Source organism: Hippopotamus amphibius, chromosome 2 (genome assembly GCF_030028045.1).
Source record: "Hippopotamus amphibius kiboko isolate mHipAmp2 chromosome 2, mHipAmp2.hap2, whole genome shotgun sequence".
Taxonomy (NCBI): Eukaryota; Metazoa; Chordata; class Mammalia; order Artiodactyla; family Hippopotamidae; genus Hippopotamus; species Hippopotamus amphibius.
In genome coordinates this window covers 98,533,525-98,561,283 of record NC_080187.1, presented here as the reverse complement: position 1 = coordinate 98,561,283, position 27,759 = coordinate 98,533,525, and the positions used below count along the sequence as shown (strand labels likewise).

The 27,759-nt window shown below is 35.7% G+C and overlaps 1 protein-coding gene across 6 annotated transcripts in view; it reads right to left on the bottom strand.

Moving 5' to 3' along the window:
• Positions 1 to 27,759, bottom strand: part of RFX3 (regulatory factor X3) — a 292,285-nt gene that overhangs the window by 139,634 nt on the left and 124,892 nt on the right. For all 6 annotated transcript variants that reach the window (XM_057723907.1, XM_057723911.1, XM_057723908.1 and 3 more), the window contains one exon: positions 14,122 to 14,246. In XM_057723907.1, coding sequence (XP_057579890.1) covers positions 14,122 to 14,238 — 117 coding nt within the window. In that variant the 5' untranslated portion in view covers positions 14,239 to 14,246. The remainder of the gene's footprint in view (positions 1 to 14,121; positions 14,247 to 27,759) is intronic.

The following is a 27,759-nucleotide window of genomic DNA, read 5'->3' as shown; positions in this document are numbered from 1 at the left end:
CATAAACAACGATAGTTGTGTGGGGCCAACTATTATGATGCAGCCTCATTTGCATTTAATCTATCTGTAGTATAATTTAGCCTTGATCAATTTCATTTTAAGGCTGGTTCTATCTCTCCTCATTAGCCCCCAAAATTATAGTAGTTCAACCTCCTAGCACCAAAGAAATTTTAAACACATATGAAAACATACAGAAATTGAATGGCAGTCTAAGTTATAATGCATTAAGATAATCTAGAATATGTTCATAGTTTCATTACAAAGATTATTGAAATAAACACACACACAGGGTGGATTTCTAAGCAAACATCCATATATCACACTTTGGAAACACTGCTCTTGCAACCATTTTCCTGCCTCCAGTTCCTAGCAGTGTCTGGTATATGAATCAGTAATTTGTCCTCCCATCTGCAAAATGCTCTCTAGTTCACAAAACCCATTACAAAGATTTTCTCATTTGATCCTAATAACAATTCTGGGTGAATTATCTATTTCAAAAATAAAGAAACTAAGGCTGGGTGGTATTTCTTCAAAGCAGTTTTTTTCTTCAGGAAATTTCCCACAATTGCCCCTTCCCATCAACTGATACACTTCTAAATTGTACTATGTGTTTTTCTCTCCTACAGTGTAGCTCTCTATATTATACTTCAGGCATCACCATTCTCTGTGTCGTCTTCTATTCACCTGCCTGTCTCTCTGACCTAACCTTAAAGTTCTTTAGATTCCAGTGGCACATAGCAGATGTTCAATCAATGTTTGCCAATGCGCTCCTATAATACAGTTATGGAGACTAAAGGACGTGGAGGTTAAAATGAGCTCAATACCACGTAGCTTATTTTGGCAGACCTAGAATTCTGACTCACTCACGCCTCCTGAGATCAAATTCAAGTCACTGGGGACTTTCCTGGTGGCCCAGAGAAGCCACCGCACTGAGAAGCCCACACACCTCAACAAAGAGTAGCCCCTGCTCCCCACAACTAGAGGAAGCCCACATGCATCAACAAAGACCCAACACAGCTCCCCACCGAAAAATTCAAGTCACTGTTCCTTTAGGCCATATTGCTAATATTTTGGGCAATATACTGCTTCATAGGAAGCAGAAGAACAAAACCCACATTCTTTCAATACTAAAGTATTACGAACCAAAACACAGGTATGAATATAATTTAAGCTCAAACATCAAACACATTTTCCACATGTGAAATAAATTGTCTACTGAGATCAATCAACACTGTCAGGAATCTATTTTTATACTGACAAAAGAGTATGGGTTTTGTTGATTACACTAGCTTCTCTAGGTCATACATTTTTTTCCCCTAGAATTCCCTTGATGCCCTTTTGCTTTGTTATTTTTAATATCTAATTAAAATAAATAACTAAAGAAATAATTTCTCTGAAACCTATTTATGAAATCCCTGGAAAAAATTAAGAGTAATCATGAGTTTTAAATGTATAACTATCTACCAGATCAATGAACCACAGGCAACAAACACTTTAGTGAACCTCAATGTCAAAGCAAAGACTTGAAAATCAGCCCAATAACAAAAAAGAAAAGTTACTGGTAAAAAAGGCTTTGCATAGAGTATGTTACCAAGGGTCATAAACAGTACTGTAATCAATGGTCTGGTCAGTCTCATAAGAAACTCAGGAAAAATTTTATTACTGGGAACTAAAGTTTAGGTTCATTCAAAGTAAAATTAATTCACTTACTATCACTTTCCCAAAACTTCAGAAATAATTTTGCTCAGTTATTCCACTTATAGGTTCATTTACAAAAAAAAAAAAAAGGCAAAACCTCATGTTAGTCTGTATTATAGTTTACTTCTGCTAGTGATGAGTTACAAAGTTACTCTGAGATTTACAAACGGGACAGTGCCTCTTTAGACCCTATTATACTAATGAGCATTTTTATTTAAGAATCACCTTTCTTCTTACATTTCAAGTTCTCTCTTTTCTAATGTACGATTTTTCTTATTTTGTTTCGCTTCTTTAATTCTACTCTTTTTAAAAAGCTGAGATGGCTAATAATAAGGAAGCACAGATTTAATACAATCCAAAGCTACCAATACTTAATAACCCTTAGAAACACCAAGTAGTAAAGGGAGACAGAGAAAAAAAATAATCATGGCTTTGGTTAGTCACATAGATTTATGAGAAATAGCTCGACCAACTTGTAAACCAAAAATAAAAGGCCCTGCATATTACTGCTTTCAGTTTTGAGGCCTATCTTTTTTTTACCAATTAAAATTATACGTGACAGAAATAAAAGATAATTTTTTAAACAACCTCTAAATATTACAATTATAAGATGACAAATTATATGTTTTTATTTAATAAAAAATCTATATTCCACCTCTTCCCCTACTCAATAATTAATATATAAATTGCAATGTAAATTTGGGTGAGTTTAACTTTTTTAAAGGCTGCTAATCAGTTGAGTTGATGAACCTGGTTTCCTCACAGGATGCTATGGGAATGGCTGTCTGGGCCTTCACACTATCTGGATATACACTGCTACTAAATAAAACAAAAATCAAAACCACAAACTGGCTAATTATCTTTTTTGAGTTTAGTAGCTAATTCCTACTTCTTAATACTTTTCTCTTCTTTCTTGAGAATAATTTCGTTTGCATTTTCTAGCAACCAGATTTTTAAAGCACTCCTCAATGGCAGCACCAATTCATTACACACACCTGTTTTTAAAAGTCTTAAACGTATCACCAAATTTTTTTCTTATTGATCATTTGCTTTACGTGTTACTCAGCCTTGCTTGCTTGCCTAATTATTTATTTATTTATTTTCTGGGTGGTAATCATCAAGACTGGCGGGCTGATGGGGAATATAGAGAGAACTGGGCAAAAAGCTCAAAACTGATTTTCCTTTGGACTTTTTCCTTTCCTCTTTTTAAAACATTGATCCATTGAGATGAGACAAAAGTAGTTTAAATTTGGGATACTTTTTAGAAGAACTCTTGCTGCTTAGCATATGTATAGCATATTCAGGTTTTATTTATTTAAAGATAAAATAGTAAGTACCCATGTCTATTGAACACAACATTATGATTAGTAGCTCAAATTATGACAAACTTACCTCAGATTGGTCAAGTTATTTATTAAAAAAATTTTTTTATATAACTGCAGACTTCTAGAAAAGTTGCAAGAGTCATACAAAATATTCCCAAGTAATCCTTTCTCCAGATTATCTAAATAACAACATTTTACTACATTGATTTTGTCATGTTCTCCCTCTTTTTTTTTTAAGGTTCTGTATTTACTGATGTTCATACTTAGGGTCTGAGTTTAGAGAGGGCTTTTGGAAGTTCAAGGTTTATAATTTTTTTATTTGCTGGTTATTTTGCTGAAGCAGCCTCTTATACCCCAGATGCACCTGCTTCACTAGCTTTGCTTGTGGGATCTTCAAAAATGCATTGCAAGTGACTGATTAAAGTTAATCCTTCTTGACAAAAAGCATATCATTCTTTACCATGAGAATGCCCATGTTTAGTACTGCTATGCCAGTGGGCTTATACCATTTATCTTGTTATAACTCATCTGACTGCTTTACTTCTGTAGGGTGGGGCTTAGGAGCTCAGGTTCTGAAGTCAGGTACAGTGGGTCTGACTCTCAGCTAAAAAAATAATGGCTGAAGGAAAGTATATTAGTTAAACATCAGGTTTAGGATTTAGTACTGAGCTACTCGGCAGCCAGGACAAGGAGGGTGGCTGTGATTTCCTCTCAGTAGTAAGTCTATCAGTTTGTAAGGGCTATAAGAAAAATGAAACATCAGTGTCTCAGCAGAAATAGCTCTGACTGATACCAACACAAGTTTTGAAAGAAAATAAAGAGCCACTCAGTGTGTGTCTATTTCTAAAATCAGCCCGGGATAAAAGGAAGGGCAGAACAATAATTTTTCGTGGGTAGAAAAGTTATGTTAAGTGTTCCATGAAATTAACCTTATGCTGGTTTATTACAGGCATTGAGCTTGAAGAACTTTAATGGACAATTCATCTGGCTATAAAAGAGTCCAGGAGAGGAGGTGATCCTCAACTTGTGTACCATATATCCCTAGAGGTTCCACAAAGGCATCTCAGGAGCTGCTGTTAGGGGCAGGAGAAGTTGACAAGACCCAAGTCCTTTCCCCTCCACACACAAGGATTCAGTCTGAAGAACTCAAGCTACTGTATTATTCAGTATATTCTTTCAATACAAACTGAGTGCCTACTTGCTCAGCATTTACAGGTCCCATGAAAGAAGACTTTCAAAAAATAATTATTTGTTAAATGACAATACAAATATATCCCACTCTTGAAAGAAATATAACATAAATCCCACACGCACACATTTTGTAATTACTATCTCAGAGTACACTTCTCAAATGTAAGCAAAGGCTGTCAAGGCCAAATAACTGTAATTCAAAGCAAGTCAAGTAACTTTAGAATTTAAGTAAATTCTTTGAGCCTCAGGCTCCTCACCTGTAATAATACCACCTACTCTTGCAGAGTTTTTATAAGCTTTAGAAATAATGAGCCAAGTATCAAGCACAGGGAACAGCACACAGTAGGTGCTCAGCAGACGGCAACTACTATCATTATGATCCATTGTTGCAACTGGATTCTGACAAAGCAGAATGGTGGACAACTTCAAAATGAGAGTTATTATTGAAAACCTAAATAGCTTATATTGCTTAACCAGTAGTCACCTAGCACTCTACCTCACCTCTCACCACTCATCACTCTCACTCTCACGTCCACCCATTTAACCCTTGATTCAGTTCCATAAACCCATCACGTTCTCTCTCATGCCAGCTCTTCACAAACACACTTCCCTCAGAAAACACTTCCTTTTATTCCCTCACTGGTCATCTCTATTCTTTACATCTTAGCTTAAACATCACTTCCAGCTGAGACTAGAAATAACAATCTTTATTTGGACCTTAACGTTTCTTTTCTTTCAGATACTGATGTCAAGGAGGCTCAGCTATATACCGAGATCTATTATACTGACAATGTATTTTTAGCACACATAAAGAATTCCTCCGATTTACTTTGGCAAAGAGGGCAGGTGCTCTGTTTAAATTGTGTTCCAATTTGTTCAAATTATATGTAAACAGAGGTATCAGTTATTGTAAAGTTTTCCACTTTCTACTCATAAAAAAAATTTTATAGGACAAATTGAACTTTCCAAACAAAAAGTACTGATGCTGAAATTGATAGTTTCATAAACAAATTTGATATTCATAGGAAATATTACATATTCCTTAGAACAAAATTATGGAATCGATTAAAATAAGTCTACAACTAAGTGATTTGTTGAAAAAGAAAATTTTCTGCAATTCAACTTTGGGAGGTCCCTTGGAATAGTTGTATGAAATGAATAGTGTAAGCGTCTTCTAACTAGAAAACCAAATTCCAACCAAGCTAGCTAGAATATTAATATATTATTCTCACCTTAATTTCTTAAAGTCTTATATCATACCTCAGCACCAAACCTGGTTCAAAATTATTATATTTTATGAACTGAATAAAATACAGGAGGTGTTCCTGAATTCTCCTGCAAAATTTGGCATTTCTCTAATTACTGGGTGACAGACCACACCGGGTGAAGGACACCAATACTGACCTTGCCTCAAACCAAGCTGGTGCCCATTCTGATCTAGAGCCTGAGATTTCATAATTCACAATCCAGAGTAATACAAGAAAGGACGAGAGGTTCTTGCTTAGTGAAGAAAATGGAAGCAGCTGGTTTTAGGATTAAAATACCTGCAGAGGATAAGTTACTTCACAGTGAAGGCAAAAAGAGAGGGCCAAAGACCAACTCTTATAGAAAAGGTCAAATCCGCACCTCCCCCCTGCAATTTTCCATTAGAGGACTCAGATAACATTACCAGCGCTACTGATAACAGCAATGAAAATAATAACACTAAAAATAGAAAATTTATTACAGGTTTATTATATATCAGGTACTATTCTAAATTATTAATAAATATGTTATTTAATACTTTATCTACGTACAAAAGCTAGACATTATTATTCTTATTTTATACACTAGGATATTGAGTCCAGAAAGTTAATTATTTGTCCAGTCATATAACTAGAGAGAGCTAGAGCCAGGATTTAAATCTATCCCTTCTAACTATGAATCTCACTCAATCTCTACAAAATCTTTAATTTACTTGATGAAATAGCCCCGAAAGAAATAAAAGGGGAAAACCAAAATTCAGGTAAAAGAAGAAATATATGACAGTCAACAGTATCAAATGTCAAAAAAAAGTCCAGAATGACCCTAGAGAAAAATATTGGATTTAGCTCTGTCCAAAGTGCACAGTATCTGTATAGTTGTATGGGTGGCACCTAAATTTCATAGGATGAAGAAGTGGTGAAACAAAAGGGAAATGTAGACAACTGCAGACATCACTATCAAGAAAATTAGCAGTGAGGGAATAGGTAAAGAAAGATGTTAACTAAAGATGGAAAATACTAGGGAGAAGATACATGTAAAGATACCATAAATAGGTCATCAGACTCAACCTCCCACAAGAGGTTCTTATGCAGCATTATTCAAGCCCTCACTTCCTAGCCCCCTCACCTCCTTGTACAACTCCTTGATTTCACTTGAGCTCTTCTGTGCTTCTCTCTACCTGAAATGCCCTTTTCCAGTTTGTTTTTCTTGTGAACTCCAATTTTTCCTTCAGCACACAGCTCAAAGGTCACATTCTTGGTGAAGACATCACTGACTCTCATTCCCTAGAACAGTTTCCATCTTTACCCCTAAGAAACTTTGTATCTAATTCTATAACAAGTGTATCTCCATCTAAAGATGGTTTCCTACAATCAGGTACCAAATTGAATTACTTTTGAAACCCCAGCATTTAACACAGTGCCTGGCATATTCCTCAGAACTGATCATAATTTTTTAACTCTAGATGAGAAAATATTTTAAAAAATCATTTAAAAGAGAATCAAAGACTATTACTATCCAACTATTTAAATAGTAGTTCTAATTTTTACAAATATACAGATGGTCAACTAAAGAGCCTTCATATTGGATTGGCACAGAAAAATTTATTTCAATTGTAAATCAGCATGTTCCTTCAAAACACCTTACTTTTTCATATTGGATACTAAAAATTAGCAGTTCTGATTCCAAAAATAAATATGTTCTTCAGGAACTAAAATTATTGTCTTCTTAAAAGATTATTTTTACAAAAGACATTCAACTGGAAATTCATTTAAAAATATAACCCCATCTTTTAGGATGTCTGCCACAGTCTTAATTATGAAAACACTGTTCCCTTAGGGAACTAAGCCAATGAGAATCAAGTCCCAAATAAGAGCAAACCAGAGAAAAATGTCTTTGTTTCTGTTGATTATATCAGATAGTGGTCTGAAATGAAAAGAATTCTATTCATGTCTATCGAAGCTAAGAGGCACAAGAAGCAAAGCTCTTGACCCTGAGCAGAGGAAAGATAAAAGACAAGAACGATGGCATGCACTACCTCAGGCTTAGCTCTCCAAGCTAGCATAGGGTCCCATTTAAAATACCACTGATCAAATTTTGACCCAATAGAACATTCTGTTATGGATTTAACATTCTATAGGCAATCATTTTTCCCCCTTAATCACTGTTGATTGCTTCCACCAGAAGAACTTTCTCGTGGGTATACTGCTAACTCTCATGGCTTCCTTCTGGTTGTGAGGATTTACTACACACAGGAATACGGCAAACAGAAGTGAGGACAGAAATAACCCACTGTTTAAGCTGTGGCCTAATGTAGGGAAGTCAGGAGCATTCATATCTAATGTCAGTTCCTAAAATCCATCTCTTAAAGGTTGAGGCATCATTTTAAAGATACCCATCATAAACAGATCTAAGGAGAAGATTCATTTAAAATTTACCCTTTTTGAAGACTGCGATTTGCTTGAAATCTAATTGACAGTTCCAGTTGGATCTGTATCGCACACAAAAAGTCATTTATCTTTTTGACCACAGAGATAATATGCTTACTCTCCAGGATGTACTATAACTTATGTGGAAATGCTAAATATGTGATATATTGATTCTGGCCAAAAAGAAACAATATAGCCACAGCTATTACATTCATTCTGATAACTCAAATAATGAACAAAGAGTCAGTGCCTAAATAGGTGATTTATTTATACATATACTTTAAAAAATATACATTTGTAAGAAAAAAAAATATATATACCTATATATGTGTGTGTATATATATACATACACATTCTCTTTATCTGAATATAATCTGGAAATGAGCTCTTATCACACAAAAAGATGTTTCAATGTCACAGTTACATACCAATGACCCACAAGAAACAAAGAGTCCCTGAGCAGAAAAAGATGAAGATCGACAGTCACTGATAATAAAAGAATTTGAACAAAGTTGAAAGCATCTTTGAAAAAAAAAAAATATATATATATATATCTTTGAACTCAAATAGAAGCCCCTCAACCCCAGGGCTCCAGTGTACCTGGGATATTATGTTTAGAAGGAACAGTATAGAGACAACACACTTGTCCACTTTGACAGAAAAGATGTATGTCCTTTTCCAAGGAAAAGGGAAGATAGAGACAGTAGAGACAGGAAGAAATATAGTTGGGAGACCAGTTAAAATTTGGGAAGCTTAAATGGGAGAAAATATTCTTGGAGCCCTGATGCAAGACTTAGAACGGTTTAGGAATTATCCTCAACATCAGCAGCATTTGTGAAAAACCTGGATCCCAAGATTAAAACGAATAAAAGTTCTGACGTTTGACTAGGTTCTACCTTGAAAAGAATCTAACCTGGCTTGCTATGGAAGAGAATGGAATAGTAGGAATACATTTTCCTTTTCCCCTAACCTTGATTTTTAATTCAGTTCTAGGGCAAGAGGGTTAGAAGACCTCTCAGATTTAGGCATAAAATGACCAACTTGAAGAATTATCTACAAGAAACTCTAACAAATCACTCAAGGAAGCAGGATGGGAAGGAAGAACAGCACATTTCTAATCATCTTTGATAGAGACCCGTCAGTTCAGAAAGTCTTATTACAAATATGGTAAGGATAAATAATATTAATTTTTTAGTTTCTAATCAAGATACCAAACTTGAATATTTTTATAGATTTCATTGAATTGAGCAATAATGTCTGTAGTTGTAAGCTGAGACTCTACGGTGCTTTGTGAAATAATGAAAAATTGCAAAAGACAGGAAAATTAAAGAATTATATAAGATTTTGCAATCTTTGCTCAGAATTCTCCATTCCTGAATCAGATTGTGAAAGGAAAGGTGACAAATTGATTCTTGAGATCATACAGAATAAAGGAAAAACCATAGGAATAATTTCAGAATCAACATTTTATTTGGTACTTATTACCCAGTGAAATCGGAACCTTTAGAGTTTTGAAGAAATAAAAATATATATTAGGATCTTAAAATTTTCTGGTTTCTCAACATGCCTATATGTATAATATTACATGTCTCAAAATTTTAAAATTTAGCTATGTGCTTTCTTTTTACATCAAAATGGTCAAAACAAGGACAAAATGAAGAGTTGAAACAATATAAGTAACTATCTTTGATGCCAATGCCATGATTTCAATATCCATCATGGGTCAGTAACAAGAGCTGGAAGTTTTTAAAGGCATTCCACCACAGGGTGAAAACTCAAGATGACATCAGCATATTAATAATACAAAGATTATAGGCATGTTAGACCAGTAAGTTACTATAGCACCTATCTTATCAGTTACAATCTGTATCCACAGGGACACTGTTATTTAGAATGCACTGAGGATCTTCAAATATGTCACTGTTCTAGAAGAGAGGAGAGGAGAGGGGAGGGAAGGGAAGGGGAGGGGAAGGGAGAGGAAAGGAGAAGAAGGGATGGGAAGGGAGGGAGGGAGGGAGGGAGGAAGGAAGGAAGGAAGAAAAGAAGGAAGAAAATGACAGAGGAGAAAAAATCCTTCCAAATAAGATAAGCCTGGAAGGATAACTTCTAGGCATATATCATACTAATTCACTATGTGAAATAAAACACTTTGTTGACGAAAAGAAAACAAAACCTCAAATTCTTTGCTTAGTGTAAGGGGACCAAGTCGTCACCTGCTCTGAATATCCTAGAGGAAAAAGCTAACTTGAGGGACTGAAAAGTATGTCTGCTGAGAACGAGCCATGTGGCATATCACAAAGTTTTCCAAAGTGTGTTCTGTGTGTACATGAGATTATTTTTTGTAAAGACATAAAGTGTGTGTGTGTGTGTAATTTTCTATTTATGGCTGGTGATACTGATTTTCCACTTCTGGTAGGTACTTAGTTTTTCTGTTTTATTTTTATTTAATATAAAAAGTGATTCTATTTAAGAAGCAAACAGATCTCTTCCACCAACTCTGTGCAATGAGGTGACTGGCCCTCCCTAACTATGGTGAAAGTTTGAAGGCTTCTTCTTTGGTTTAATTTCTGCACTGAGGAACATCAAGTGTGGGTGATACCATATAGAAAAGGAGAAGGATTCAGTGAATTAATGTAAGAAATACCCAGCTATCTTCCCACACTCAGCTTCCTAGGCAACGAAACACTCACCCACCAGGCAAGAAGCTGGAGAAGTCTTCTTTAAAAATATGACCAGCTCAAGAGGAAAAACAAAAACACTGAACACCAGAAGGTCCCCAGTTAGGGACTTCCCTGGTAGCACAGTGGTTAAGACTCCGAGCTTCCAATGCAGGAGGCCCACCCAGGTTCGATCCCTGGTCAGGGAACTAGATCCCACATGCATGCCTCAACTAAGAGTTTGCATGCCATAACTAAGGAGCCTACCAGCTGCAACTAAGACCCAGCACAACCAAATAAATAAATAAATAAATAAATATTTTTTTTAAAAAACAGTCCCCAGTTAAAAAGTCCAGCCAGATGACTCTATATTTCAGTCAACAAAACTCCATTATGCATTCGAATCAGCCTTTCATTGCCACATTTTAAAATACGAACACCCAAAGATTATCGGACATCTGAGAAAAGCTTCTAATATGAAAGACCACACACACACACACACACACAAAAAACAACCAGCTTGAAAGAAAGAGACTATAAATGGAGAAGAAAATTTCAACAACTTAAAAAATTAGTATCTTGAGAGAGAGAGAAAAGGTATTATAATCAGGAAATAAAGCATGGTGTTATAAAAAGGAACATATAAGGAATTTTTTAAAAGCTCTTGGAAATTAAAACTACGATAGCAGAAATTAAAAGCAATAGATGGGCTGGAAGATGAAACTGAAAGTGGAACCAAAAAATCCAAACAGTGAAAAAGGAGAAAAAAAGAAAGGAGGTTATCACAAATGAAAAAATTAAATAAAATTTCCCAGTATTGGAGAGCATGAATGTCCAGTTTAAAAAGGTCCATCAAGGTTCTAGCACAATGTATGTAAATAGACCCATATAAAGACATGAAATTTCAAGAAACTGGGATTTAAAACACGAGAGGAAAAAAAACCAGATAGATCACATACAAAGGATCAGAAATCAGAACAGTGTTTGACTTTTCCATAGCAATTCTGCAAACTGGAAGACAATGGAGCAATCCCTTCAAAATTCTGAAGAAAATGACATCCAACCCCAAACTCTGTACCCATCCAACTACCAACCAACTGTGACGGTAGAATAAATTCCCTCCCAGACACACAAGAGCTCAAAAATCTACCATTTCTTAAGAAATTACTACAAGTTGTGCTTGAGCAAATCAAGAAAGAGTTTAAGACACTGATCCAGGAAAAAGTAAAGCCAACATAAGAGAGAAGAGGGAAATCCCAGGATGATGGCGAAGGGAGCTCCCAGGATGGGAGCTGAGCAAAGGGTATCCACTCCAGGCTGGAGCTGGTCAGAGTGCCCTGAGAGACTTCTTTAAGAAGACATGCAATCCTTAAATCTAGAGAACATAAATGAATTTTACAGAAAAGAAAGGTAAGCACAGCTCACTAGATAGATCTGAAGAGTAGTTATATATCATGGGAATGTAAGCACTGGATAATGATCTACCAAAATTATAACATAACTATTAGCTTGAAACATATGAAACTGCTGGTTTTGTAGATCAAAAAATGCATATAGTTCAACCTAGCATATCAGGAAGCATATGGGATGGAAAAGGTATGTGTGCGTGCATGTTAAGGACTAGAAAAAGGAGTGTCATAAGAAAATACTTAAACTAAAAAAAATCAAGAAAATACTACTATATGTAAAATAGATGACTAATAAGAACCTGATGAATAGCACAGGGAATTCTACTCAATAGTCTATAATGGCCTATGCGGGGAAATAATGTAAAAAAAAAAAAAAAAAAAAGTAGATATATGTATATGTATAATTGATTCACTTTGCTGTACACCTGAAATTAACAACACTGTAATTCAACTATACTCCAATAAAATTTTTTTTAAAAAAGAAACACCGTTTTTTAAGACATAGAGGTAAATATCAAAATAATAGGTAAATAGAGGCAAAAATAGTTGCCTCTGAGGAAGAGTAGAGAGAGGATGAGGACTGCTATTTTTTTTTAATAACAAAATTGCTGAACTACTTGACTCTTTACACTACTATGATACACTATCTAAGACCTATAGTAAACATCTAATGACATAAATTTAATAAAAAAATGTTTTCTAAAAAGAAAAGAAGAAAGGAAGGAGAAAAGGAAGAAAGGGAAAGGAAAGGAGGGAGTGAGTAAGAAAAGACACAGAGTCTAGGAGAGAGGACCAGATATACATCACAGACATTTCAAGGTCTCAAGGGGACATTTTAAGGTCTCAAGGGGACACTTTCTAGAGACAGAACAGGCTCTCCACCGCACTACTGTTAGAGACAGGCACTCTCAAGGCCATTATTCTTCCACAAATGAGACAAAAACCAAACCAGAGTGAGTGTACTGTTCAACATGTGCTTAATATTGGTCGACTGTTGACTTATCCTCTTAAAATCATATATAATACTGTCCTAATAGTTCTCTACTTGCTTTTTGGATGATATGCCATAAGCTACCCTCTTCTAAATAATGTTCAGTCTTGAAATCGGTAATGACATCAATAATACCACTGTGTTGCAGAGAACAGAAAGAAGAGTGCGCTAAGATTTAATTATACAAGAAATAATTATTTCAGATGTCTTTATTTACCCTGACAGTCAAAGACCCTTCTCCATGATTCTAGCACTCTCCCTGCCCATCCCACTTCTATCTCCTGAGAAGAATATAACCTTGCGTCCCTCTGTCTATAATTTAGGAAAAGTTATCCCTCTCCCTAATGACTTATTTATAATTGCAAAAGCAACATTTGCTAAGATTTTCTCTGATACTGAGAAATTATAGGCAAATCTCAAGTCTCAAGATAATGCTTTATGACATGATCTTTCTCACATATTTTCTCACCACTCTTTAGGAGAAACGACAGGCCAGTGTGTTCACAACCCAAAGGAGAACGATTAACTGGCACAAAATAGCACTATTTTGTCAGCATCTTTCCAAAACAAGCTAAGTGTCCCAAGTATGAATAAGCCTTATAGTAAACATGTGATGATGAGCTCCTCCTCAATTTTTTAAACGGGATGAGTCAGATTTTAAGATAATTTAATTTTCATTAAACACTATTTATCAGTCACTGTAACACCCAGGCACTTCCAAAATATCACAAAGGCAAAATCTCTGCCTGTAAGGTATACACATCCTCTCCTTTATTAAGTACTACTGTGAGCCAATTATATAAAAATATGATTGCCGACATTTCAATATGAAAGAAACAGGAAGATGTGATAAAGAATAAGGGAGGGAGAAGAGGAGGACAAAACCCAGTTAGGGTGGTAAAGTCAGAAATAAATGCGCTCTTGAGGACTTCAAAGGCTCCTTCAGAATAGGGATTATAGTTTTATCTTTGTACTCCTACAGCCTAGCACAGAAAGAACTTGGCACATTCAGGAAATGCTCAAGAAACATTTGCTGACTTAACCTAAGAATCGAACAAGGCCTATTTTGGCACCCATTGTGCCAGAAAGTATTATCCGAATCATTTTTTGGACACAACTATGTTGGAGAGGCAGCACAAGGAAAGGCACAGCAACTTCTCTGGAACAGCAGCTCCTTACCTGTTGTTGTACTGGTACCTGCTGTACCACCTGTGTAGGCACTGCTGCTTGACTAGCCACAGATGTCTGTAAAGTCACTGTCGAACCTGTGTCCGATCCGGTCTCTGATGTCTGCATGATGGTCTCTGAAATTTATTAAAATAGAAAGTTTAAAATGCTCTCCTTATATGACTAGCTGCATTTCATTTGTTCTTTAATACCCTACACTGAGACTAACTTTCCACTCCCAGAATACCCCTTACTCCACCCAACATCCTCTCATGATATGCCATGCACGTTTATAGTCATGTTGACAACTTTTAAAATAAATACAGAAAACTGCTAATCTACATTTTAAGAATCTCCATTAGTACCTCTTATTTTGAGGCTATAAAGGCTGAACTTCACTGAAATCTACATTTCTTAAGTCTCATCTGTTATAAATTGTTTCAAGCACATTATAAACTAGTCATATTATAAATTATGCCAAGACACAATTCTCACACAAACCCTAACTGGATGCAAATACATCATAAACTGTACTTTCTAGACACTTTTATAAACTACAGGATGTCACTGGAGGTGTACAATTTAGAATAAGTTGTTTCTAACGTCCTTTCCAACTTTCAAACTTACTATTCGCTGATTTTTTTTGAGATTGAACTATATTTTTATTCTTTTTTTTTAAGCTCTTTATTGGAATATAATTGCTTTACACTCTTGTACCAGATTTTGAGGTACACCAAAGTGAATCAGCTGTGTTTATACATATATCCCCATATCCCCTCCCTCCCGCGACTCCCTCCCGCTCTCCCAGTCCTGGCCCTCTAAGGCATCACCCATCATGGAGTTGATCTCCCTTCGTTATACAACAACTTCCCACTGGCTATCTATTTTACAGTTGGTAGTGTATATATGTCTATGCTACTCTCACTTTGTCCCAGCTTCCCCTTCGTGCCCCCGCCCCCCCCCCCAACCCCGTGTCCTCCAGTCCATTCTCTGCATCTGCATCCTTATTCTTGCCCTGGCACTCGGTTCATCAGTACCATTATTTTTTTGCTGATTTTTAAAAATTAATGTATATCCAAAAACCAACTGATATACTCTAAACTTAGCCAAAGGATCAAGCTCATTAATTTTCTTGCCTGTGGGATGATTTGGTACTAAAATTAAAGTTCAATTGTATTCTTACATAAAGATAGCCAAACATCAATAATGTTTAATATTTTGAAAGATAAAGAGGATCACTATTATTATATAAGTGAGATTTGTAAACAAAGACATGAAACTTTACCTTCTCTCATTCACAATTCACCATGGCACATTTTTCAGTTCTCATGTGCCTGCCCTACTAACACCAGATTAGATTTTACAGTGTGCACTCTAACAAGTGTAGTTTCTTAGACGTCGATATTCCCTTTTGTTACTTATACAGTCAACAGAATAAATATTAATTTCTTTGCTATTGAGCAGGGACCAGAATTCTAATTTTCTTTCCTGGGGAGAAAAACAATATTTAATTGGTAACCTAAGAAAAATACTGTACTATGGTTTAAATCTGTGAACAGTATGGTGAACATTAATTTTCCCTAAGAAAATTCTGAAAGAGTATTCAGCTCTTTCAAGTAGAAAATTAACCCCTCTCAGCATCTTTTGTCACAGCATGACCACTTCCAATTTTTCCCCCAAACCTTTTCTACTGTCTCATTCAATTTTAGAAACAGACCTCTGAAGATATCTATCTACACTTATTTCATAAATGAGAAAACTAAAGCTCAGAGAGGTTAAGAGACTTGCTCAGGGTGACAGGAGTAGAGAAAGGACTAGGTCTTTTCACTTTGAATCTCTACTTTCTTTTCTTTCTAGACCTTGACACTGGTATCACTTTACCTGACTGACTATTCTTATTCCTTTGTTAGTGAAACCCAAATCAGCACAATAAACCTCAGTGCATACAAAAGATATAGCAGTAAAGCTAACACTGATAGAGTATTTAACACATGCTATGTCCTCTTCCAACTGTTTTACATGTTAATTCATAAATAAATTACTCCCTGTAACAACCCAATGTGGTTGGTATGATTATAATCTCCATTTACAGATGAGGAACCTCAGGCACAAGGAGTGAAGGTAGCGAGGAGTTTAAAAAACAGAAGGAAGGTGATAGAGACTGTGGCTACCGCCCCATTTATTTGGGCTGCCTAATGTTCAGCTCAAGGAAATTGTGAATTTACGGTAAGGCTAAACTGTAGCTGCCAGTTTTTTTAATTTTACAAAAAATGATTTTATGTGAAATCTAAGATGGTGGCTAAGTAATAAAAAATGTAGCACCGATCTCCAAAGACACACACACAAACACACACACACACACACAGCCCTTTGTACTAGTATTAAGACCATGGATATGCCTGAAAATGTTTGAGAATGACAGTATTCGCTACATATAACTCTTGCCTAATTAAGATTACTGGAGGACTAATGGTTCTCAAAATTGGGAGAGGGGATACACACATTAGGAACCCTATCTGTGCCTCTTCTTCTTTATTCCATTGTAGAGGGAAAAAAATACCCTCCCCCAAAAGAAAGCAAATGCCAGTGTCCTTTGATTCATTACATATCATTCTTATAGACAACTGATGTCATTTGTGCTACAGCAGAGGGCTATTAGTGAGAATGAGGTGATGCCTTGCTGCAGGGAAGGAAGAATGAACCAGATTTTAGATATCATCTTCAGTGAGTTTTTCTTAGCTTCTCTTCCCAACTCCAAGACAGGCCTTTGTCAGTTTAGCACACAAATGAGGAACACAGAGTTGCCAATAATGGGTTCTTGTTTAAGCTATTCACTCAAGGGATGGATGAGATTCTTACAGTGAAATCGCTCAAACTAAAACACCCTCCTGTTTATCGGAGTGTTGGCTGGGAACTTTACTGAGGTGCTCTCGTGTGTCCAGGGTCTGTACTACAGACCAGCCTACACACCCCTTTGTGGTATGTGACCCATAATTTGACATCCACTGTTTTAGACCAAACATATGTAAGAGTATAAATAATAAAGGTCTTTAAAAAATTAAATGTACTTTTTTTTAAAGGATAAATTCTTTTTTTTGTAATTAATTTTATTTATTTTTGGCTGTGTTGGGTCTTCCTTGCGGTACACGGGCTTCTCATTGCGGTGGCTTCTCTTGTTGCGGAGCACGGGCTCTAGGCCCACGGGCTTCAATAGTTGCAGTGCTCAGGCTCAGTAGCTGTGGCTCGCGGGCCCCAGAGCACAGGCTCAGCAGTTGTGGCACACGGGCTTAGATGCTCCTCGGCATGTGGGATCTTCCCAGACTAGGGATCCAACCCGTGTCCCCTGCATTGGCAGGCGGATTCTTAACCACTGCGCCACCAGCCCGTAAACATACTTTTAAAGCAATTCCTCGATAAATCACCTGAGAGAGCTTACCAGAAGATAAAAGGCATAGATTTGGAAACTGGCTTCCCATGGGCCATATCAGGCCCCATTGATAGCTTTTGGCACAGAGTAAGCACAAATTAAAATTCTTAATCGTCAACCTTTAAAAATCAGAAAATTTTGTATTAAAAACTAAATTTCCAGATTCTCTTGAAAAACCTGAAAATCTAGAAGAGGTGAGCCCCTATTATGTGTTTTATATGCAAATTATTTATATGGCAATACATATTCCCTTGCTTGGCCTTTGTAGGCAATTTGAGGAATAAGAGGCATCAGAGAAATACCCAAGCTTTGATTACTTTACTAATAGAAATGTGTAACTAGATGATTGGAACTAAGATCTTCCTCATTTTACAGACGAATCAAGTGAGGCCAAGAAATGTTAAGTCACTTAACTAAGGTGAAATAGCTGTGGGGAGTGGCAAAAGAGGGTTTAGACATAACACTAAAGGCTCATGCACTAAACCACTAGACCAAGTTGGAAGTCTTGAGTTTCATCATAGACACTGAATAGACAGAATTGAAGGGAGTAGAGAAAAACAAACTGCTGAGAAAGAAGGAAAAGGATCCCAACTATTTAATGGGAGCAACCTTTACAGAATAGAGTGGGGAAAACGAGATGAATAGAAAGTGATGGCTTATACAAGATAGAGAGTCATGGAGAATTTCCCGTCTAGCAAAACCAGCACAGAAAGCCTAATCCAAAACAACCAATAATTGTCCCAGAACAACTTCTGTCTACTCCTAAGCTACTGCTTGGCTCCTGGGTTACAGGGGCATGGCAGTTAATAAGAATGTAGACTCTCAGTTTGGTCTCCATCTTTCCTTAAAAGACACAACTTCATTCTCTTCTGATTTCACTGTCTCCCTCAAGTTTGAATGAGAGGCTGTCTCTGCCAAGGGCTCGGGACTTGAGAGGATCTCAGTCACATCACTGCCAGAGACTGGCCCAAAAAGTTACAACAAAAAAAGTCATAACCATAATTAGGTCTCTCACTTAACAAGTCTTTTCCAGTGTTTGAAATACATCTTCTCATTTAATCCTCAAAAGACCCCCATAACAGAGATGTTGTTTCTTCCACTTGAATGAGGAAACTGAGGCACAAATGGATTAAATAACTTGCTAAAAGCCACACAGATGGTAAGAGCTTAAATTCAAATCCAGGTTCGCCGGACTCTAAAGCCCATGATGTTACCACTATGTATATTACTTTGCAAAATCAGGATGAAAGGCTTCCAAATGGAAAGCTAGAGATTGTTGGTCTGAACAGCAAATCTTTGTGATTCTCAACCTATCCTATTTGATCTACACTTCAAGTAACAACGATGAGACATCTCTTCTCTCTCTGACATTGAAATTAGGAAGTATTCTCTCTTTCTACTAAGGCCACAATAAAACCCCAATAGCAAGTATTTTTTTCAGAGGCATTTTAACTGATTAATCCTCAAGACCTGATTTAATAGCAGATCAATTTGAATGTTAAAGCATGTTGAGGAGTGTAACCTTCCTGCCAAATTTTCCTAAACAGATCATTTAAATCCACTGACACATTTAGAGCATCCTGGTAGCTTTCCAAAATTTCTTCAAAGCAAGGATAGTCACATGAGGGTAGTGTCTTAGCATGCTTCATTTGTACGTTTTGTTTTAGATCCAGTATGAAGGTTTGTGTGCATGTGTGAGGTGCTCCCATTCAGCTAGCAGTGGTTTCTGGTGCTTTGTTTATGTTTGGGAGTAATTTGGTTAGTTTAGTTCCTTCACAGCCTCCTTTCAAGTGATATTTGTTTATCAGCCACAAATGCAGTCACATTAATCCATTTTGATAAGCTAAATAAACCCCTGCAGTTTGTTCATGATGCAGCCCATATGTAAATGAGTTGTATATTCTTGCAAGAGAGACATGCACGATTTCAGTCTAGTCATCCTTGCCTAATGTGGCTGTCAGGTGTGTCAAGAGCAACAGATGCTTGTTTGACAAAGGACCTTTTTATTCTGGCTAATTAAGCAGTTGGACACACCCGCCTGTTAACGGTTCTGCTTTGTACAGCCAGCACTGGCTGAATCATGCGAATCTACAGCTAAATAGGCCACATTTTGAAAGAAGGCTAATTAACCCCTAGAAGAAGGAAAAGAATATTGCAAAAACCCAGCTGCTGAATGCGAAAAGATTACCATTTCTTCAACCTGATGGGCAAAACCTAGGGAAAGCAAATGTGTTTGGAACAAACATGCATTATTGCAAGTTTCAAGGCATTCAAAATGTTCTTTGTGAAACTTCCTGAAGATTATTTAATACACTCAAATTCACAGCTGGATTCCTTTCATCACACACAATGTACATGACAGATTAAATGGTTTAATAGTCTGACCTCATCAATTACTTATCAAACAGAACTATATAACTGGGCTAGCTTAAAAATAGGTAGTATCATCTAATTTTTATTGGGGTTTTTCTTTCTGAAATAATTTGCTTTCCAAAAAAAAAAAGCAAAGTATGCAAAGTTTAGTTGCACTACACTGACTGTGTTGTTTTTTTACACTAAGGAATATAACAGGTTTTAATCCAGTATAGAAAATAAAAACCTGTAATTTAATTTTCAAGTACAGCAGAGAACTTCCTTCCTTTCTCCTTAGTATAGAAAAACAAAAGATAGTAATTCCAATTCCTATTTGAACCAAATTAACCAATATTATTATGATAGTCACTTATTTGTACAGTAAAAATAAATCACACTGAAAATGTGACATTAAAGAATAAATTATTTACTTAGAAACCTGGTTCAATGTAAGAACATAGGAATGCTATTTACAGAAAAAAATTGTCATAATTTTAAATTACTACTTTTAAAATACAGAAGTATTTAATATCAGTGTACTTTCACAGAGAAAGATTCCAAATCATAATAGAAGTTTTACAACATAAGATTTTATTACTAATACTATGATAAAGCATCAGCATTCTTAAATAAATGTTAGAAAATAAATACTAGCATATATAACACTCACAGCAATTAAAATCTCTATTTATTAAAATTAGACAACTAAAATAAGTCGTTTTGGGGGAAATAGCTGATATGTACTTTCCTGAACATAAAATTATTATGAAATGTATACATTTCTGACTATTTTGGAGCAGATGATGAAAATATTAAGATTATTCTAATCCTTTAGAAAACATTAAGAATATTAAGCAACTTTCAAAGTCAACAATATAATGTAAAATAATGAGGCATATCAGAATTTATACATATATATGTTTAAAAATAATGTGATAGGTTGTTGCTGGGTTTTTTGTTTTTTTTTTTTAAACTGACAAAAAATGTATTGAACTGATTAATTCACCTACAATGTAAAACAACATGACTTGGCTTTTTTTCTACTTCACCTAGTACAAATGGAAGAAACTGGTTAAGCTATAAATTATAGTCAGCCTTTTTTACTTAAAATACACCTCCGCGAAAAGTTTATTCATTGTAAAACACAGGGCTTTATCAAATGAATAAATCAAGTAACTGAAGAGATGTAAAAGGAAAATTCATGATTTTCTATATTATAAAAGCTCTGCTTCTTTATTTAAGTCTGATGTTGTAATCCTCCTGACTATGTACAATTAATCTTTTGTACTAAATTGATCTGTAGAAAAATGATGGAATGATAATAGTGTAGACTGTTCGGCAGTCATCTTCCTGTGATAACTAACGACAGAGATTAATGTTGGCGATGATTAATCAGCACACTGGTAACATATACAGGTTGCCTGGGTAACTTTTTTCACTTTTCAAACAAAGGTTTTTTCTTACCTAATTCTTCCTTTGACTCAGAATAGATTATGAAAAACTGCTTCTTTGGAGAAGACGAACCAAATTAACAGTTTTTATCTTAATGAACTAATTGAAAAATAAAACAATCTACTAACACATTACTGAAGCCACATTGCTGAAATGATGTAAGAATTTTATTATGTGTTATTTGTTTCTAGTTATCAAGAGAAGCTGTTATCAGGCACAGAGGTAATTCTGGGGAAGAGAACCAGGTGCTTGTCCAGTCTACTGCTGATGCCATCCTGGCATTTTCACTCACTCACATTCATGAATTAATAGGCAAATTGGTTTCACCCAGATGACATAAGCTAAAAAATGGGAATGCTCAGGTAACAGCTAAAAGAAAAGAAAAAGAAAGCCAACAAATGAAAATTTCTGCATATCCTACACTTTTGCTCACTGGAATAAGGGTCCAAGAACAAAATAATGTAACATACAGAAAGATTCTTACCAAAATCTATGAGACAAACCTATAAATGTTTCTTACTATTGGTCAATCTAATCCTGACAGTGATTAGAACATATTAGATGGAGTATTTAATAATAATAGCGCTTAGAATCGAAAAATGATGAACAAAGAGCATTTTATCATAAATCAATCATCTTCATTACAGTGATAAGAAGAGCTACCCTATGTTGAGCATTTACTATGTGATAGATGCTTTACATCTCTGCATACATTTAACCCTAATTTCAACCATGAAGTAGATATTCCCATTTTATAGCAGAGAAAAGGAAGGTTTAGTGATTAAGTAACTTGCCCAGGATCACAGAAATATTAAGAGATAAGGAAATGTGAAACTAACTGTAAAAGAGATAAAGTAGTCTATGGAGACTTTCGGCACTAAGAAAAAATTCTAAATTTAAACAAATAGACACAAGTATCACATGAACTGCAAATATGTATATCTAGTATGTATTCACTATGATGTCATCAAAGCTATAATGTTTATGATACAGAAAAGCATATCATGGGTTAAAAGAGATCTGCTCTAAGTGTCTTCACATAATATTTTATAGATGGACAAGGTAATAATACAAGAGATGCATTTACTTTCAAGAATTTAAATTTGTCTTTAAAAAAAACAGTCAAATGAGGGTTCATTTAGGTTAGTATCTATATATAATATTCTACACAAATACGAAGATGTTTACTCAAGCATTGCTTATGACAGCCAATAATAAGCAACTGAAATATCTGTAACTGGGGAACTAATAAAGTTATATCCCTATAACCATCCCTAATAAATTCTATACCCCTATAGTGAAATACTATAAATATATATAAAAGTCAGCATGGAAAGATGTTCATAATACTGTAAGCATAAAAAGCAGGTTAACAAACAATATGCAGCCCACAGTGTACTTTTATTCACAGATATAAAATTGCATGCTTCGGTAAAATTCCTGAGGATATACAGTAACATCAGTGTAACTTCTGAGGACTCCTGAAATATGGGCTGAAATATTCCCACACCAATGATCATAACTTTGGGTGGCCTCAGGCTAACCTTGGCTTGCTGGTCAAAAGCAACATGAGTTCCAGAGACCCATGTTACCCTGAAGCCATCCCCAAAAGTCAGTCTCAGATTCTGTAAAACAGCCCTTGTAATACCCAAAATACCTGCATAGTATTTGATCTGTTCAGTAGCTGGGTAAGAGCTCTGTCTCCCTTCCCACTAAGTGGCTCAAAACTCTCGAAGGGCTCTAAAAAACAATATTTTCAATGTTTCTAATGGAATAGTCTATTTTAAAAATTTATCTGGAGATTGTATCTACAGATCCATTCACTGCTAGTTCCATGACCTATGTCATTTTCTGCTTAAAGAGGAAATCTACAGTAACACACATTCCCAATGTCAAATATGATCCTTTCCTTATGACACTGGCCAGACCTACTGTCCAATCCAGAATAAAGATATGAGTTTCAATTCTGCTCCCTTGTATTCAAACTCATATAAGAGCAGTGGTGCCTCTTCCATAGGTCTCAAACTGAGAAAATGTAAGTGAGGACTCAAGGTGTTTGGTCCCACCAAGCAAACAAGTACTCCCTTTTTAAATGAGCCCTAGTGACATCTGTTTTTCTTCCTACATACCCTAAATTTTATACACAAGTTTTATCTTTTTTCCCCTACACTCACTAGTGGGGTTTTATCCACACACATGGAAGTACCCATACTATCTTATGGTTTGGGTTAATAAACAAGAATATGCTTTCCAACTAGGGCTTCCAAATGGTCTTACTTTAGATGGGATGAGAGCAAAGAGAGGGCAAAGATTGGCTTAAAAGGCGGCATTATGTAAAGAGCCACAAAAGAAAACAAGCAGGTAATATTGTCTCCAAACAGGATTTTCTTTGGATTTTACAGGGAGTGAAGTAAAACAGGAATTCTTAATTTTCTTCACACCAAAAAAGGCTCCAATAACAACTTTCTTCTTGGATTCTCTTAGCCACACAAGAAATTTTCCTATTTTTTTTCTATCTCATTTCTTTTTCTGTTTATAAGAGTAAAGAATAGAGCCTTTTGCAGTTCCTAACTATTCCAATGACAGGCTCAAAGAGATCAACACATCCAAAAGGGGAAAATAATACTGTATAATAACATTGCTAATAACAGAAATAATATACCCCACTTTAAATGTACAGTACCTTAAAGAACTGAATTCTCATTACTGCCATTTTTTGGCAATGTAGTGAACATGCGAGTGGGTGGACTTGAAAAAAAAATCTACATATTCACACATACATAAATTCTGGAAATAATTGCTCTAAAACATAATGCTATTAATCAAGTAAAAATTTTACACTTTCACTATAAAATGCATATATACACACTTGGGAAAAAGGCTTGGCTAAAAGATGAAAATTAAAACAGATTGAAGATTCCAGCTAACTCTGTGCATTCTCAAAGTTAACAGAAAAATTATTTCTCTCTAAAAATCTGTAATACTTGAAATAAGTCAATTACACTGAACTGAAGACACTTCCTTTGCAGCTTCTTTTATGGAATTGGTAATGCACTCTGAGCATGGCTGTCCTGCCAACTAACTCTAAAGCATTTTCTTGGCTCCAAAAACAATAGTTCCTTCTAAAGTGGGCTATCTTAGGCTATCTCATAAATCTATGGTTAACATCCCTTCGCTGGGGTTATTAATATGCTTAAAATAACCTATAGGTTCTTTATTATTAAAAGCTATTGCCATTACGTAATGTTTTATATAAGTGTGAAATTTCACAGAATGAATTTTATTTCCACCCTCCCTCACCTCTTTCACTTTGATGGTCTTCCAAAGGAAGAGAGGAGAGAACTCTTCCTTTATCCCTTAAAATACATTAAGAGTAACTGTCCTATCATTTCTTTTATCACCAAACTTTTCCCTCTCAATTCCCAAATCTAATCAATCACGGAGGCCAATGATTCTGCTTCCTAATCTCTCTAGAAAAATCTATTCACATATCTTCAACTCTCCAGCTCCATAGAGTTGAGGCCACGCCCTACAATAGGTTCCCAGTGCCTCAGGATAAACTGTAAAGCCCTCAACAGGGCTTATAAGGCTCTTTAGAATATAGCTCCTACCTACCATCTTCCAAAGAGTACTATATACAATCCAGCCATATGCAACTACTTTTAGTTCTCCATCCTAGAAGGGGAAGTTCCCCAATCCCACTTTTACGGATGAGAAACAAGAAGCTCCCTCTGACTCAAACAATTTTTCCTTCCCACCTCTTCTCCTCTTCATCTTTCAGATCTCAGGATAAATTCCACTTCCCCCAGAAAGTCTCCCAAACCACTACCACTCTTCCCTCTCCCTGGCCCCCTTGCTTCTAAGTAAGTCTGGGACTGGTGTTTGTCTGAGTATTTCTACAGCATCTCATTTTTTCTCAGCCGGCAGCAATTATCATACTGTAGTGTCACTGTCTCTCCAACCAGATTACAAACACCCTGAGCACATGGACCATGCTTATCTTTTTCACCTACAAATACGCAACAGTGCCTAACACACAGGGGATCTTCAATTTGTTGAATGAACAGATGAATCTACGAAGAGGATGAGTTTAAGATCCTGCTGAAACATGACTATTAAGAGTATGCTGTATCAGATGCATTTAATACTTAAAAATTGTGTAAAAATATAGTTTTCTACTAGAGCCATTTCCAATCAAGTTATTCATTAAGAATGTTTTCTCTTAATTTTCTAACGTGACTTCACTTTCAATTCCCATTATGGCAGAATACTACAACTCCCATATTCTAATATTTGTAAGCCTTAACAGGTTTTGTGTATATTTTTTATAAAGAGACAAGATAAGGATTAAATAAACTCAAATGAGCAAATTAAGTCTTCAGCTATTGCTCTGAACCTCCTGACACATCATTTACTATTTTAATAAGTACACCTGATTCACTGAATTGTGGATTCAGATCCAATGCTTTAATCATGTCATCTTAGAAAAAGTAGCCTGGTATGCTTCCTTTGTTTTTATAAGACAGAAGCACTCAGAGATCTTTAATTTTCATAGCTGAAGTGCTAAGAATAAGTAATTAGCCTAATAGTAATTGTTCTAACTTCATCATTAATTAACCATTTGAAATTTATTTGAGCTTGGCAACATTCAACTGACGTTCTTCTATGTTCTCTTAACAATCATTGAAACCTCACAAAAAAGGGTATTTCAAGAAGCCTCTAGTTACAAATTAGTTAACACATTTATGTAAGGATTTTACATGCATTATTTAATCTGTCCAGAAATCCTGTGAGGCAGGTACTATTATTATCCCACTTTTACGGATGAGGAAATTTAGGCCCAAAGCTTAAATAACTCTGTGAGCCCCAAGGTCACATAGCCAGAAATGGGTAGAATGAGAACTTGAACATACCATACCATCTATTAGGTTCCAGGAGCAAAAATTGTTTTTTTTCTTTCTTTTTTTAATCTAGCAATATGCTGTATTAGGCTTACAATCTGATAATTTAAATGTTCTACAGACCAACTATTATGTAGTCCTGTCTAAATAGCAGTCTTTTCTATATTTTTAATCGTCTACAATATAGAAATTGGACATGCTGTAATTTTTTAACCCAGTTGCCAATGTTCCATATATTATCCTCCAAAGATTAATTTCATTTGCAGCAATGCTGAGTACCTGACAAGATGGCTGTCTATTCTATTTTGTAGATCTCAGCAAACACTAATAAAAATGCTGAGTTGTGGGTTCTGTATTACCTCTGCTGACACATTAACACAAATAGGCTTGCTGGAATTTGAATCAGGGATCAGAAAATATTCAAAAAAAGTACAGTATCTTTTCTTTCTAAAATCTTAGAGTGAGCTCTCAGCCGCCCATCATCAATTCCACTTCTAAATTAGTAAGAACGACTGGTTGCAGTTTCTTTGATGCCAAAAGAAGGGACAGTCTCAACTAGCTAATTCACAAAAAAATTTGATTTTTGGTGAAACCAAAAGGTCTTTGGCACAGGCACCAGGCGTTGTTGCTCCCTGATCTTTACATTCACAAATGACCTTCAGCAAGTCCAAGAAAAATGTATCTAACTACTACCTAATGGCATTGCAATCCAAGGTAATAACTGGAAAGCAGACAGTTTTAAGGAAGGTTATAGGCCAAAGAAACAGTGTTCAGGAATAAGCCCCATACCTGTGCTCTAAAATAATCCTCTAGTTCAGCTAACATTCCTGCTTAAGCACAGGACCACCTTTCCTTGATATATGCCAAGTGATTCATCATATATGTTGATTTATTTGTTTTGTTGCTTCAGTCAAATATTCATATGGGACATATTTTGCTACAGTGATCAAAAGAGCAGAGAAAAATAAAAATTTCTCAATTCTCAACCAGACCTTTTATTGTACTTCTTCAATATCTCAGAAAGCCTGTGTTGTGTTAGCCATGGCAAACACACACACAACAGACAATGATATTTAGCATCAAAAGTTATGCTGGATACGTACATTACACACATGCAAATACATACACAGGCAGAAGACCATCCACATGGTTCCAACTTTGGCTATAGGGCATGGCTGAGGAAAATACACTCTAATCCTAAAGGCAGTAGTTCCCTTCTTTTATAGCACTGTCGTCCACACCTGGTAGAGATGGTGATGGGGGTATGAGAACACTAAGTCTACTTTGCCAAAAGTCAACTTGCTAAGAATCATTTTGTCTAATGGCCAATTTGACAAATTGACCAATTCACTCAAAGTTTGTTTCTTTTAACCATTTATCCTGTGGACATAATTTGTATTGAATAAAACAGTTTTAAAGGGCCTTTGAAGAGTAGACGCTTACATCGATGAGTTCAAGGTTTTAATTTATCTGAAATTTTGCTACAAGCCAGCATAGCCTACCCATAACTATATTCTG